Consider the following 16,317-nt stretch of genomic DNA (forward strand, 5'->3'; position numbering starts at 1 on the left):
ATCATGATCATGTGAATGCTGGGGTGATGCTGATGGTTGCAACATTTTGCAATAGTCAGAAATAATTTATAGGCTGTAAAATGCCCTTTCTGAGGTTTTGTAATTTTAATCGTTAAGCAAGTTCTCATTAAGTGAGGACTAACTATATGTTTTATTAGCTACCTTGAGTGCTCACCAGAGTACAGTATAAAGCACAATATAAATCAAATAAATGATACGCTACAAATACAAAAAAAAATGCAAAAGTAATTTTGTGTTATTTTTTCAAGTTGACAAAACATTAAATACATTGATTTTTTGTAATTTTATACTTTCTCTTGATACAGAGAAAAGCATTTGAGGAAGACCGTGGAGTTTGGCTGAAGCAACAGTTCTTAAATATGACTTCTGATCAAAATAAGGCTGACCGGATGAAAGCACAGAATGCTTTCCTGGGAAGTAAGATTTTTATATATGTTTTATCAGGTTTGGTTTCTCCTTAATGTCTCAAATACTTGTTTGTTGGTATAAATCACTTGTGATGCCCAAATAGAAGGTTGAAGCCACACATAGATGCATACAAGCTTATCTTTCTCATGTGGCCAAATTTGCCCAGAATGTTATAGGGCAGTGATGGCTAACCTTTTTCCCATCGTGTGCCAGGAAAGCGGTGGGGGGTCGCGCTTGTGTGTGTGCCCACACCCATAATTCTATGCGCCCTGCCCTGTGCATGGGTGCGCAACCCCCCTCACCCACCCACCCCGCTCCTGGCATACGATGGCCTGGTAGGCCCATTTTTCTTTCTTACCTGGTTCCTGATCCGCTATATTTATCTGGGAAGGGTGAAAACAGCCTTTCCCACTCCCTCGGAGGCTCTCCAAAGGCCTGAAACGGCCTATTTCCCAACTCCCGGTGGGACAGGAAGTGCCTTTTTGCTGTTCCCAGCCTCCAGAGCCTCTCCAGGAGCTCTAGGAGTCTCTGGAGGCTGGGGACAGCAAAAAATGTCACTTCCTGTCCCACCGGGAGTTGGGAAATGGGCCGTTTCAGGCCTTTAGAGAGCCTCCAAGGGAGTGAGAAAGGCTGTTTTTGCCCTTCCCAGATAAATAGAGAGGATCTGGAGCCAGGTAAGAAAGAAAAACAGCCCTCCCGCCCCCGCCCTCTGGAGGCAGGAAACAGCCTGTTTCCCTACTTCTGGTGGGCCCAGAAGCCCCGAAAATCAGCTGGCCGGCGGGCGCATGCACCCCAGAGCTGAGCTGGCGTGCCCACTGATATGGCTACGCGTGCCACAGGTTTGCCATCACGGGTATAGGGTCTCCTGCCTGAAGCAAGGGGTTGGACTAGAAGATCCCTTCCAACTCTGTTATTCTATATTCTGATATTCAACAGGATGACTTATGGGGGAAGAAACTTTTTCCTTTCTCTACTATTAGTCTAAACAAACGCTATGCCAACAACACTGAGAAACAGACATTCTGCTCTCAGCTAGTCAGTGATCATAATTTGGTGATTAGTGGCTAGTGGGAACCAGACTGCTTCTAGTTAACAGCAGAAACCTATCTATTTCATATGATTTAGTGGATCATGCTGATCATCTAACCACCAAAAAATGATATAATAATAACTGGCACTCCTCAGAGCTTTACAAATTGTTTAGTTTTGCTCCTGTACAAGTGATAATTCTTTCATTCTGTAGGTCTACAGTTGAAGCCAAATAATTGTGGTAAATGGAATATATTTTTTTCTGCTTAAGACCAAACTTGTCCAAAATTTGTTAATGTGGAATTTAATGTTACAGATAACTATATGTGATTTCTAAGGGAAGTTTAAGGAATTTCTGAAAATAAGTCTTCAGGCAAGAAGTGATCTAAGATATTTCAGATACAGTGTTTCCGGGCCAGCCATACATCTTTCCATAAATTTGGCACATCTCTATAGTTATTTTTTTTATTATTCATTAGATTTACATGCTGCCCATCTCGTCTAGAGCAGTGTCCCCCAACCTTTGCGGCTTGGTGCCCAGTAAGGAGGGGGGGAGGGAACTGGGCTGTGCACCAGGGACAATGCACACGCGCACGTGCAGCTTGACTTGCACGAGTGAAGGGCTGGCGCATATCCACATGAACGGAGTTGAGCTGTGCGTACTACTCGCAAGCCCCAGTTGCAAATAGGCCATGGCTTGGTAGAGGCCACTTATAAATAGAGTATTGTCCTTAGATAAATATCACTAGTCTAAATTTTTATGTTTATAGAGCAGATCCCTACTATATCCCCAAAGACATCCCTGTTTGCTCTTTCAGGTATCTCTTTAAGTACACACACCACCTCCAAAAATTCAGAAGGTTTATACATACATTCAGTTGCTGTCTAATAACTACAGCAGTTTTAAAGAGTATGATTGCACACCCAGGTTCAATCAGAAAAAGGTAGTGAATGTATTATAGCAGTGTCTTATGTAGTTGCATTGGCTCCCATAACTTCCAAACAGTCCAAATCTAGATATTGTTGGGCAATAGAGAGATTGTTAACTAGAGCAATGTTTTGCAACTTTTTCTTTTTGCCCATGGCCTCCTTCCAAGTTTGTTTTTCATTTGTGGCTTTCTAGACCAGGTCCTACTACTGGTAAATAAAATTTATTTATTAGATTTGTGTGCCACCCAACTTGTCTAGAGATTGCCACTTGGCTTGTAACTAAAATATATGTTTTTATTTATAATAAAGGCAGTATTTTCAGTATAATCACTTGGCTTGTCTGTAGTCCTCTTTCACATGCCATGGTCCCCTGTTGCATATTTTTCACCTGTGGCCCCCTTGAAATATTCTAAGGACACCATATGGTCCTGGTTCGAGAACTACTGAATTAGAGGATGTGTACTATTTCTGGCTGAGTACCAGAATGTAACAAGGTTTATGGTTGGCTAATTTAGGATTAAGGAAACTAATTAGCAATAGCAATGGCCTCCAGTGTTTGAAGGCTTTTGCTGAAAGTTGCTAATGGATGAGGTTTGAAAGGTCTGGTTGCTGACATGTATGTTGTATGTTGCTGACCATTTTAACTATAAAAAAATAAGGGCTCATGGTATGGTGACAACATGGGGAAATTAGCAAGATTTCTTTTTGAAATGTGTGATGTTTTAGTAAAATCACCAGTTCTCAAACTTTGCTTGCTGTATCTATTTTTGTAAATATGCATAACATATACCAAGTTTATGTTATTATATTATCTTCATTTCCGATAACTTTCTACAAAGTTCAGATATGAGAAATAAAAATTATGTCCTCAGATTTGGGGATTTTTTTTTATCTGTGACTCCCATCCAGAAAGATAAGATTAGATAAAAATATGTTACTTGTCCTTGATGAATTCAGTGTCCCTTCTGTTCCCAGCTGTGAATATCTCTGGGACTTATTGCTTACAGCTACAGCTGCTATCTGCAATTCTGAGTTACAGCTTCTTCTTTTCCATTGTATTTTTCTAGCATTGTGAACATACAGCATAATGCTAATGACAGATGCCTTTCCTTATTCTTCTTTACTTTTTTCAATATATGTATTTTGTTCATTTGTTTATTTTACTTATTAACTTCTCCTATTGTACTTCTAAAGTATGTTCTTAAAAAATTCTACCTCGCATTCTGGTAGATTTAGTAATGAGTATTTTGATTCAGAGTATTCCAAGCTGGCTGGATACCAGCCAGGACCCATATCTATATAAGTTCTCCCCTTTTCCAGGGTGGTTGGTGGTACTGTAGAGGAAAATCAGTGGTCATGATGCATTTATTTTATAAGTTTCATGAGAGGATATTTTGCTATTAAGAAAACAAAAGAAAGTTGACCTCTTTAGAATGGTAATAGGGTCTTTGAGAAGGGACAGCTGCTTTTCCTGGGCTTCCATATCACTATATCACAAGCTTTAGCCTTATAACCAAATAAAGAGAGGGAACCCCTTTAAACAAAAGGGAACTCTTGGCCACTGTTTAAAGCATAAATGCAACCCCCATTAGTTTCTCAATCTGACTCAATGAATTTTCAAAGACTTGTAATTTAAAAAATGATTAGAAACAACAAGAGAACATTTGTCAGCTTGGAAATCTATCTCTAAAATCAGATTGAAAAAAAGGAGTAGACTTAGCTGTAATTTACTGATTTCTCTTGTAAACTTCCCAACAATCACAATTCTCTGGAGACTATACAAATGCATTAAAACACTTTCTATTCAGTCGATATAAAAAGTAACAAAAGGAACTAATGGTTATAACACCATCAGCAATAATGATGCTAATCTTGACAAATTTGGCACAAACCTTATAGTAAAGCAATTCACTGAAAAATTAATAATTGTAAAAACAGTTTTAAAATATAATGGAGAATTAAATAAAATACAGAATTTTCCCTTGGTGCTGGAAAAAAAAGAATCATAGTGGTGCCAGCCTCTTTAGGGAAGGCCTGAGCCTTTTCTGAGAAACAGTGTTTGTCTTTCAGGTTCCGAATCAGATAATCCATTAACAAATGTCAGGTCGCACCAAAAGAAATTAAATCACATGTCCAGTGTACCCAAATTTTCAGATGTTTATCAATCAACTCAGCATATTCTTGAAAACAGGTATGTTTTTTTCTCCTTATTTTCTTTCTTTTCCAACAAAAGAAAACACCAAACAGCTAAAATCAAAGTGTTTTGAATTGGGAGAAATTACAGTAAGCTGTTCCAATAAATGACAAAACAGTTATTTTTCAATAGGATATATTGGAATATTTGGTTTTAAGAAGGCAAGTGCTAGGCTATTCAACTCACAGTAGCGTCTGTAGATTGGAGGCAAATACGTGCAAACATTTCTTCTTATGACTTCAATAAAATTATTGGTTCTGAGGCTGGTTTTGGAATTCTTTGGCATATGCCCAACTTGTAATACATTAGGACAAGGGTACAACATTAACTATGGACGTCTTCCTGCACAGAGAGTTTTTTATTTTTGTAGCAATGGAGAGATAAGAGAAACTGGAACCTATAATATGTTGTTGTATATTGTTGGCAAACTATTTGGTTTGGGATGGATGGATGTTTTCATAAAGGGAACCAGCTTTTATTCATCTCATCATATTGAGAACCAGTAGCAGGTGCAGTCAAAATGATGCCCTTATGTACATGGGTGCTGACATCTGAGAAAAGTAGATAAGGCATTTGCATGATGTTATGATCCTATATTTTATCATTCCTTCCTCTTCTACAAATGCCTATGTTAAGAATAGTGCATTAATTTTCTTATTTTTTGTTTTCTCCCAGTTTGAGTACTTTTCTGGATAAAATACCTGAAGACCAAAAGACCAACCAGATTAAAAAGGAGCCATTAATGCTGCAGATTAAGGAAGCCAGCCCTGTGGCAGAAGACAGTGGGAACAACATACATGGGCCACTATCAGACCTATGCACAGACCACATAATTAATTCATCTTAGCTTTTTGAACATTCTTGCTCTTTTTGTTAAGCTGTTTCACCCATAAATTTTTTGAGTTTCACAAAACCGACTATTCATGAGTGGAATTGATGGTGATAGCTGTTATGCTGTATGTGTGGCTTTTTAAGAACCCCTCTCTGCTTCCCAAAAATCTTTCTTGTATTTCTGTCCCATTTAGAAAGAGAGTGTATGCCCTTCCCTCAATATAAATAGCAAATCTTTATTCAGATTTATGTATATTCTTACTACAGATGATATGGTTCTTTAATTGAAGGAATGTGTGATTTTTTTAAAGAAAAAGATGAAATGCTTCAGCATTGGTATGTTTTCTTGCAAGCAAAAATAGCACTTTTAGCAGTCAGTTAGTTTATGATGAACTGGTCACTTGTATATTTCAAGTGTAACTGGCATTGAAATTCTTCTCTTAACTTGAATGTATAGTATATTATAGAGTAACATGGCAGGTTCTATATTTATTGTATAATTTTGGATTACCTCTTTTCATATATTTTAAACAAAAAGCAGGGCCTTAGCTTTCAAATGCATAAGATATAAAGCATTATGTGATAATGCCATAAAATATATGAAGCCCTACATTCCCCAAACCATAGTATTTTACATGCCAACTGTTTTTTTGTTTGTTTTTTAAAAAAAACATGCTTAAGGATTAGGTTTTTTAAAAAAAACATTTCAGGAAAAGAAAACTTAAAAATGAAGAACTACACAATATGGACAAATGTACATGGGGTGCTTTTTTAGAAGTTCTTTTATTGTGGGATCAGAGATAAGCATTATGTCTCTACTTTGTCAAAGTGTTCTCTAACTGGCCTTTGGAATTCAACAATCAGACAATATGTAATGTTCCTGATGTAAGAATTGTTGACGTGTCTACGCTTGACGAGCCAATTTATATTTACTAGAGTGGAGATATGCCAGATAATTCAGAAGATGATTGCAATATTTTTCCACAGCACAATCTGAATGTAGATGATGCATACTTCAATTAAGCAAATCAGCAGACTTGAACCCCTCTGAAAATATCTCAGTTTTTAAAAGGAAATAAATGTTACAATGTGTATTTCAAATTTTATAGTCTTTTTTTTCTTCCAGTTCATGGATAAGAGTAGAGTCAGTACCCATTTAGAAGTTCAGAGTGAAAACTTGACAGCAGTTTTTACAGTGCTTATGAGTTGGGGAAAAGTGTTGCAAAGTGGATGAATGATCAAATGGTGTTTCAATTTAAGCCAATCATTAAACGATGCACTTTGGAGCAAAATCTGAAACTTCATAGATACTCGGGATGAGTCTAAACTGACTGTAACTAAGTGCGAAAAAGATACCAGGATGATAATATAACTCAGTAAAGATGTGAACTCAGCCGTGAAAGAAGTGACTATGAATAGGGACTTCTGATGCAGAAATATACACAATTGGCACACAAAAGGGATTTGTGCAAACACTATCCAAATTGCAGGTACCATCTGTTTCTCGAGCAGAGAGTTCATACTGCTGGTGCTATGTATGGGGAAGTGGAACTGGTCCTGGAAAACCCTAAAAACTTTGCATAAAAATTGAAAGTTCCGAGGCCAAGGGATCCTAACTGTCATAGCCATTCTATTAAGCTGAAGCTTATTCTTCCCTATCCAGACAGATAGCCTTCCAGCCTTCAGACACTGCGAAAGAACTGATTGAACAGGGAGAAAGATGAACATCAGCATACAGGTTATATTTAACTCCATGCTGATGGATAACCACCCTGCAGCTTAATGTAGATGTTAAATTGGAGAGGAGAGAGTATAAAGCTCAGACCTCACAGATAAAAGGTCTAGAACTACAGTAGATTTCTTTCCTATCCAAATACTCAAGGACCTGGTCCAAAGGAACTCAAAGGAAAACTATCACCACAATGTGTTCTTTCATTCCCAACACTCAAGAGACCACTGAGCAATGAAAAAGATCCTGGCAAAGATTGCAATCAATTAAATACAAAATCTTGGTCTTGTACACCTGACTGAAAAAGCTCCTGTTTCTTAAAGGCCCTCTAAAGCCTGCAAACCAACTGTCTTCTCTAAGAAGAAAGGTTGGAGATGGGATGACATTTTTTGAACATTGGTTCCAGGAATGGTTTCTTAATGAGAAGCGATACCGCATGTCTTTTAAGAACTGGCAGAACCTCCGTCAAGGATGTATGGACTACCTGGGTCCAAGCACACATCATCAGGAAGGCTTTATGGGTTCTTGTCTCAACCACCAATAACCATACTGACCAGCCCCAGTAAACCCACAGCACTGGCAACCTGCATGACTGTTTTGGTATATCCCTTCTGTGGTGGGGATAGCTTTTTATGGAAGGATAGTTTATGCAGAAAAGGGATATGTTTATAAATGCTTCAACCACTTCCGAAAATCTCAGTAATGAAACAATATCTACTTTATATAGGCTCTGTATCCTTAAAGTCCAATTTTAGTATATTTTCATGTGCTGTAATAATATGACGTTTTACTAGTCCCTTGCTCTCTACCCACCCAACAAATCAAAAATATCAAAGAAGGAATTAAAATAAGTTTTTTATTAAAAGAGACCATTTAATGCCGTTTCTGTCATTGTACAGTAGAATGTGTATACAGAAAAGGATGTGATACATCTGCCTTTTAATGGCTATTATAACATGAATGTTCTTGGCTGCTGCTTTATGCTCTGGGTTGTTAATTTTTTTGATGGTTTTTTCTAGTTGGATTATTAGCTGCCTAGTCAAGTATATAGATGGGCAGTCACATAAATCAAATTAATATATTTATATTCTATGTTTCTAATCTTAACAGGTTATTGCTGACTTCGGTGTTCTGTATAATATGGTCACTCTCTAGAGAGCTAAACTATTTACCTACAGAGGGTTTTGTGGGGGGAGCTTCTATTTCTGTTCTGCCCAAGTTTTCCTTTCTCTTCATCTTTTCTCATTGTTTGTTCCTGGCTGTTCTTGATTCTTCTCCTCTTTCCAATCTTGGTCCTTTTTGAGGAAAAGGGCTAGAAGAAATGTTTACCTCACACCACTCTGGGGGAAGGAAATGAAGGTGTCTTTCTCAGCTGCTGCTTCCTTTATAATTGCCTGTTTCTCAGCAGGATGTCCATTCTTTGGTTTGCCTTGTTACTTTGAGTCCTGGGTTTTGGCTCCATTTATTCATCCTCTTCATGAGGCCATTCATAACTGCATTCTATAACTGCAGAGCTGCTAGGTAGCCATTTTCCTTCTTCCTCCGGCCCAACGCTGCTGTTTGATTGGCAGCTAGTATTTGATCCGCATCTGACAATGGGGGAGGGCCAAGAAGAGAGAGGAGGAAGGAGCACAGGATTTATAACCTATCACTAGGTCTACGGATGCAGACCAGACTTCCAAATGACCTGTCAATTAATTCCTGCTGTTACCAACATTGTCATTTTGAGCGTGTAAGTTCTGTAGCATGCCTAGCTCACCCCATTACTGATGTAAAAATGGACCCAGCTAGATATTATAACTCACCAGCATGCAGATGTGGAGCATGATCAGATCCATTACCACTGCAAAGATCCCAGAGACCTCTGTCTGGCAATTGAAAAATAACATGCTGGACTAAGATTGATCCCCGCCTGGTCCAGCAGGTCTTTTCTTGCATTCCTAGCATTTTTTCTATCCTTGCAAAGGAGAGATGGTTTGAAGAACATCTCCCAGGGATCAGATACTTAAATCTTCCACAGGTTTAATTAGGCTAGTTATGACAAGATGGGCAGCAAGCAAATTTAATAAAAAAAGTTACAAAAATATTTTGTGTTGTTTAAAAATAAATTTATTTAAATTGTAATGAATATCTTGCAGTTTTAGGAAATTTGAGAAGATTCTGTCTATTATAAACAGGAATGGATCAGGAACAATTCTACTTGCTTCTATCTTAAATCACAGCAACCACCCAATAAAGAAAAAATAAATTAATAGCAATATAACAAAGCAAATTGCCAAGCAGTAGAGACTTTTTCAAGCATTATTAGCAAAAATACTTCTACAATAACGTCTCTTACAGTGACATAATTCCTGTTGCAAAGCTAAGAGAAGAAAAATGACTTCCCAAGAAATTATACCTGAAAGAAATAGAAATATTCTTTTTGCCATTTGCTTATGACATTCACAGTTTCATGGGATATTTGGCAATATTTGACAGTGAACAAAAATTGATCCTGGATTGACCGGTCAATTGATAATATTTGACTGATGAACTGACTTGCCAGGTCAGTGACAATTTCAATAAGGTCATAATCAGTTAATTAGTATCTAACAGTGAAATTGCAATAAAGAATTGGCCCACTGAAGATATTTTGTACTTGTGGATAGGTGCAACAAGCTGGACCCAGTTTAATTTAGTAAGCATTTATTTTCATAATCAATTTGCTCCACTGCATTCAGTACAGCTAAAATATGAATTAATGATTTGATTACATTTATAAATTAACCCTCACTCATCAAGTTTCAGGTTGAACCAAACAGCAAAGTGCAATTAAAACTTACTGTAAATCCAAAAAAACAGGAGCTAATGTGATACAATATAATCTGAGAATGGAATTGAAGTTAGAATAAAATCATTAAAGTATTCTTCATTCGTTTTAAATATAAGGGCTGTTCTCATAAGGAATAATAATAAAAATAATAGAAAGCAAGAAATAGCAGCAGAAATAATATATGTTTATTAAGCGTTTTTTTCTTAGTATAAAATACAAATACAAATAAATAGAAATAAAGACCATAGAAAAAAGAGAGGGTAAAAGGATAAAATGAGGGAAGAGAAAAAAAGAAAGAAACCAAAAGCAGCAACTTTCTATTTTTTTAATGCAATAAATTACGTAATAATAGTATCAACTTTCTAGGTTTTTTTTTTTTTTGTTATAATTATTAATACTGGGAGTGATATAGCCAGTTTCACCTCGTGTAAAAAAAAAGTATATTACAACAGGTAACCAGCGGCTTTGTTATAAATATCAAAGATTTTATGAGACTTGGCCATAAAGCAAAGTTTTTAAGAAGATGTCAAATGAATGTCCCTGGAGTGTTACCACTAAAAGGATTTTCTCTGTCAGCCATTCTCCTCAGTTTACTTAGTGGGATCTAACTGAGTTGTGATTGGTAAAGCAGGATTAGGGCTAATTCTGTTCTTTCATAATCCTTCAATCAATCTTTTATTACACTCACAGACCAGAATTAAAAACTAAAACATTGAAATAAAATAAAACAAAGCAGAACAAGACATCACAGTACTTTACAGTTAGTGGTGAGTTTTTTTTGACAGGCGGCCAACTTCAGCCAAGTTTTACAGATAGCAGAATTTAACCACATTCAAAGAAAATGTATCCGATAGTAATAACTGCACACTGCTGATCCGATAGTAACAACTGCACACCAAAGAGATCAGAATTTCCTGGATATTGCATCAAAGTGAAAAGTTACAAGTACATGAATCTTTACAGAGGTACAGTATAAAGAGGACATATGCTAAGGATTCAGTGGCCCCTTGTGCACAGGGGCAGAATCGCAGCTCGTTCCGGGACATTTTTGTATCTGCCCTCCAGAAGTGCTGTGGTGAAAGCATTATCACATGCTACAGTTAGTGCCCTTTGAAATATAGAAACAGTTACATAATAATATACAGTCAGGTCCAGAAATATTGGGACATCGACACAGTTCTAACATCTTTGGCTCTATACACCACCACAATGGAGTTGGAATGAAACAAACACAATGTGCGTTAACTGCAGACTGTCAGCTTTAATTTGAGGGTATGTACATCCAACTCAGGTGAACGGTGTAGGACTTACAGCAGTTTGTATATGTGCCTCCCACTTGTTAAGGGACCAAAAGTAATGGGACAGAATAATAATCATAAATCAAACTTTCCCTTCTTAATACTTGGTTGCAAATCCTTTGCAGTCAATCACAGCCTGAAGTCTGGAACGCATAGACATCACCAGAGGCTGGGTTTCATCCCTGGTGATGCTCTGCCAGGCCTCTACTGCAACTGTCTTCAGTTCTTGCTTGTTCTTGGGGTATTTTCCCTTCAGTTTTGTCTTCAGCAAGTGAAATGCATGCTCAATGGGATTCAGGTCAGGTGATTGACTTGGCCATTGCATAACATTCCACTTCTGTTCCTTCAAAAACTCTGAAGGCAAAACTCTTTAGGCAAAAATATTGCCTAAAACACTTCAGAATTCATCCTGCTGCTTTTGTCAGCAGTCACATCATCAATAAATACAAGAGAACCAGTTCCATTGGCAGCCATACATGCCCACGCCATGACACTACCACCACCATGCTTCACTGATGAGGTGGTATGCTTAGGATCATGAGCAATTCCTTTCCTTCTCCATACTCTTCTCTTCCCATCACTCTGGTACAAGTTGATCTTGGTCTCATCTGTCCATAGGATCTTGTTCCAGAACTGTGAAGGCTTTGTTAGATGTTGTTTGGCAAACTCTAATCTGGCCTTCCTGTTTTTGAAGCTCACCAATGGTTTACATCTTGTGGTGAACCCTCTGTATTCACTCTGGTGAAGTCTTCTCTTGATTGTTGACTTTGACACACATACACCTACCTCCTGGAGAGTGTTCTTGATCTGGCCAACTGTTGTGAAGGGTGTTTTCTTCACCAGGGAAAGAATTCTTCGGTCATCCACCACACTTGTTTTCCATGGTCTCCCAGGTCTTTTGGTGTTCCTGAGCTCACCGGTGCATTCCTTCTTTTTGAGAATGTTTCAAACAGTTGTTTTGGCCATGCCTAATGTTCTTGCTATCTCTCTGATGGGTTTGTTTTGTTTCTTCAGCCTAATGATGGCTTGCTTCACTGATAGTGACAGCTCTTTGGATCTCATCTTGAGAGTTGACAGCAACAGATTCCAAATGCAAATAGCACACTTGAAATGAACTCTGGGCCTTTTATCTGCACATTGTAATTGGGGTAATGAGGGAATATCATACACCTGGCCATGGAACAGCTGAGAAGCCAATTGTCCCATTACTTTTGGTCCCTTAACAAGTGGGAGGCACATATACAAACTGCTGTAAGTCCTACACCATTCACCTGAGTTGGATGTACATACCCTCAAATTAAAGCTGACAGTCTGCAGTTAACGCACATTGTGTTTGTTTCATTCCAACTCCATTGTGGTGGTGTATAGAGCCAAAGATGTTAGAATTGTGTCGATGTCCCAATATTTCTGGACCTGACTGTAGGTTATTTCTGATTTATGGGGGTACACAAATCTTGGTTTAATTTCAAGAACTTCTTGCAACTGACATGTAGATGTAGACAATGAACACAATCAATGGAACGACTTGCCTTCGGAAGTTCTGGGGGCTTCATTAATGCAGGTTTTTAAGAAGAAATTGGCAGCCATTTGTCCAGAATGGAACAGGGTGTCATGCCTGAGCAGGAGGTTGGACTAGAAGATATCCAAGGCAGTGGTGGGATTCAGCCAGTTCACACCACTTTGGGAACACCGGTTGTTAACTTTCTGAGCAGTTTGGCAAACTGGTTGTTGGAAGAAATCATCAGGGCAAAGAACCGGTTGTTAAATTACTTGAATCCCACCACTGATCCAAGGTCCTTTTCAACTCCCGTTATTCTGTATTCTGCCATCTTTTCTTTTCTTAATGGTCTCCAGGATACGGTGGTCTTCCGGGTGCGATTCAAGGTGTTGGTCACCACCTTTAAAGCGCTCCAGGGCATCGGACCTGGATACCTTCGAGACTGTCTTCTGCCACCAGTAGCCTCCCACCAGCCAGTCCGCTCCCACAGAGAGGGTCTCCTCAGGGTGCCATCGGCCAAATTATGTCAGCTGGCAACACCCAGGGGGAGGGCCTTCTCTGTGGGAGCCCCTGCCCTTTGGAATGAGCTGCCCCCAGAAATTCGTAAAATCTCTGATCTCCATGTATTTCACTGTGCCCTCAAAACCTTGTTATTCCGCCAGGCTGGGCTAGGTAAAGATTTTAATTGGGTTTTTTTAAAGATGGGATTTTAAATTTGGGGTTTTAAATTGAGCCTATCATTTAATAATTTTAATTATTTTTAAATTTTGTCTGTCTTTGTGCTTTTAATCAGGCTGTACACCGCCCTGAGTCCTTCAGGAGAAGGGCGGTATAGAAATAAAATTAATAAATTAATAAATAAAGGAAGAAGAGTATTTTTTTTAAGAAAGGGATACCATAAAATGTGACAGAATAGGATGGGGCTCGACTTATTCTTTATTCTGACCTGACTGTGATCTCTGCTCATTGGTGGCTTAAAACAATTCATTCATGAGAGAAAAAAATTCTTATACCTGTTATAAGCACTTAAAAACTGAGTCACTTATAAACTAATCTCTTGTATAGAATCTAATCTAGACATATTATAAAATAGAATACAAAACAAAGAATTCCACTTAGTAACAATCAGCCTGACTGAAAAAAACTGAGTTTGTCATTCACCTTTTTTGCTTTCCTAAGTTGACTTGTTTTTAGGAGAACAGAAGGTTCTTGTTGATTTGCAGGTCAACCTGAACCCCAGCCTTTTGGAAATTTCTGGTTCATAGTTGTTCCCATTTTAACCAGACATTTACTTTGGAAGCTAGAGTATTTGCTGATCATTGCAAATATTTTCATGTTCAAATAAATTCTTTGGCCATTGTGACCTGTATCACAGGGCTATGTAACCTTTGCAAGTAGTGTTGCCAGAGTGGAAAAATAATTTCTAAAAATGTTTCATAAATTAATATATTTTAATTTTTAGTCTTATGAATACTTATTTATCCTTTATATTTCTTGTCAGTATTTGCTCTTCAGAATGGTTGCCAAGGCTTCAACAAAATGTGAAAAAAATTAAACATATTAAATAATATTTATTTAATGTTGTTCCTTTATCGTACATTGAAGATGACAATGGGGGGGGAATATTTAAGGTTTATGGATATCAGTTTTGATTTGATTTAAATCCTATCACAGACCCATAATTTCAAAACTTTTCAGGATTTTTACCACTTGCCCTATAGGAGATGACAGGCTGAGCCCAATGGTGGGTTCCAATTTTTTTTACTACCGGTTCTGTGGGCGTGGCTTGGTGGGTGTGGCATGGCTTGGCGGGTGTGGCATGGTTGGCATGGCAGGGGAAGGATACTGTAAAATCTCCATTCCCACCCCACTCCAGGGGAAGGATACTGTAAAATCTCCATTCCCTCCCCACTCCAGAGGAAGGTTACTGCAAAATCCCCATTTCCTCCTGATCAGCTGGGACTCAGGAGGCAGAGAATAGATGGAGGTGGGGCCAGTCAGAATTTTTACTACCGGTTCTCCGAACTACTCAAAATTTCTGCTACCAGTTCTCCAGAACTGGTCAGAACCTGCTGAAACCCACCTCTGGCTGAGCCTGATGGAGGAGTCAAAAGCATCATCAGTCAGGAGTCCCTTCACGCTTGCAAAAGATCTAAATCTAGCTCACCTTGAATTCCAACTACTCTTCTCTCTCACTAATTCCCCTTGTCTGCTCGTAGTTCAGATTAATGTCAAGTGCCAGGAAAATCAGGAGATCCAGACAGTTCAAATGGGTATAAAGATTTATTGTAAATTTGAGCTCTGACAAGAGTCTGAACTACGAGCAGACAAGGGAAATTAGCAGGATATAAGAATAGAAGGAATTCAAGGTGGGCTGGATTTAGATCTCTTGTCGGCACGAAGGGACTCATGACCTCTTCCTTGGGCTCAGCCTAGTCATGTCCTACATGCCCCTTTCTTTCCTTTCTTTTGGATCCCTTAGTTATCCGACTTCTTCAGCCCTCTCTCCCCTCCTTTCACCCTTTCTCAGTGACATGTGGTATTGAAGAAGAGGAAGGGCCTAGTACAACAACTCTTGATCCTGATTTTCCCTGATTGTCTGAAAGTTACTAAATGAAGGATAACAACACCAACATTGTTCCAGAATGTCTGTATATCTTGATCTCATTTCCTTTTTCTCTTACTAATTTAAGATCTCGAATTTCTCTTTTTCAGTGCTAAATAATTTCATTCTCTCGGTGTTTTTTTTTTTTAATGGTTAGCTGAGTTTTTAGTTTGATAACTTGGAACGCAAGTAATTTCAAAAGTTATCAATATTTTGATGCTATTAATGTATGATCAAGACATGTAGGAATTAACATTAATGAATAAAAAAGTATTGTGAGGATCTGTTTTGTAATCTTACATGTTAGATACTAACATTACCATACCACTGTTGGTTGGATCTCTCTTAAAATGTAATTATATTATGTATTTGCTCAAAACATTGAGCAAATGCAATGCTTGTCTTCCAATTAAAGACAAATTAATGATTTTTTTAAAGCTTAGGTACAGAAAGTAGGCCTAAAAGGGTGGAAGTGTGGTGCCACGTGGCTACAATTCTTTAAGTGACAAGCTGACAGTGCACACATGACACACTTGGCCTAATCTCCTCCCTCTTTTAATATGTAAATTTTAATCTGTTTTTAAATTATTGGGGTGTTTTAATCTGTCTGGGCCAAAATGATTTAATTTGATTTTATCTGGTTTTAAATTTTGTGTATTTATGTATTTTATTGCTTGGCTGTTCACCGCCCTGAGTCCTTCGGGAGTAGGGTGGTATACAAATCAAATAAACTAAACTAAACTAAACACATGAACAGATGCATTGCAGATATAGGACTCATAAAAGAAAAATGATGCTTATTATCAACAGTGAGGTCCAGCATGAATGAGCATAGATTTGATTTATCCTAGCAGTGCAGTTGCAGCTGAAGAATATTACTGCAGTTGGTATTTCTCTGGATAGTTCTCACAGGGATTTCCAAAATTAAGCCTTTGGAGATAGGCAGTCTTGTGTGCAGTCTC

General features: G+C 38.1%; 1 protein-coding gene across 1 annotated transcript in view; it reads left to right on the forward strand.

Moving 5' to 3' along the window:
- The window catches only part of SSX2IP (SSX family member 2 interacting protein), a 28,515-nt gene extending 22,065 nt beyond the window's left edge, over positions 1 to 6,450 (forward strand). Inside the window, exons 11-13 of the mRNA XM_070939423.1 lie at positions 327 to 438; positions 4,459 to 4,579; positions 5,258 to 6,450. Of these exons, the coding sequence (XP_070795524.1) occupies positions 327 to 438; positions 4,459 to 4,579; positions 5,258 to 5,429 (405 nt within the window). The 3' untranslated portion in view covers positions 5,430 to 6,450. The remainder of the gene's footprint in view (positions 1 to 326; positions 439 to 4,458; positions 4,580 to 5,257) is intronic.
- The last annotated feature ends 9,867 nt before the right edge of the window (positions 6,451 to 16,317 follow it).

Source organism: Pituophis catenifer, unplaced genomic scaffold (assembly GCF_029215685.1).
Source record: "Pituophis catenifer annectens isolate HBS135680 unplaced genomic scaffold, rPitCat1.0.hap2 SCAF_3, whole genome shotgun sequence".
Lineage (NCBI taxonomy): Eukaryota > Metazoa > Chordata > Lepidosauria > Squamata > Colubridae > Pituophis > Pituophis catenifer.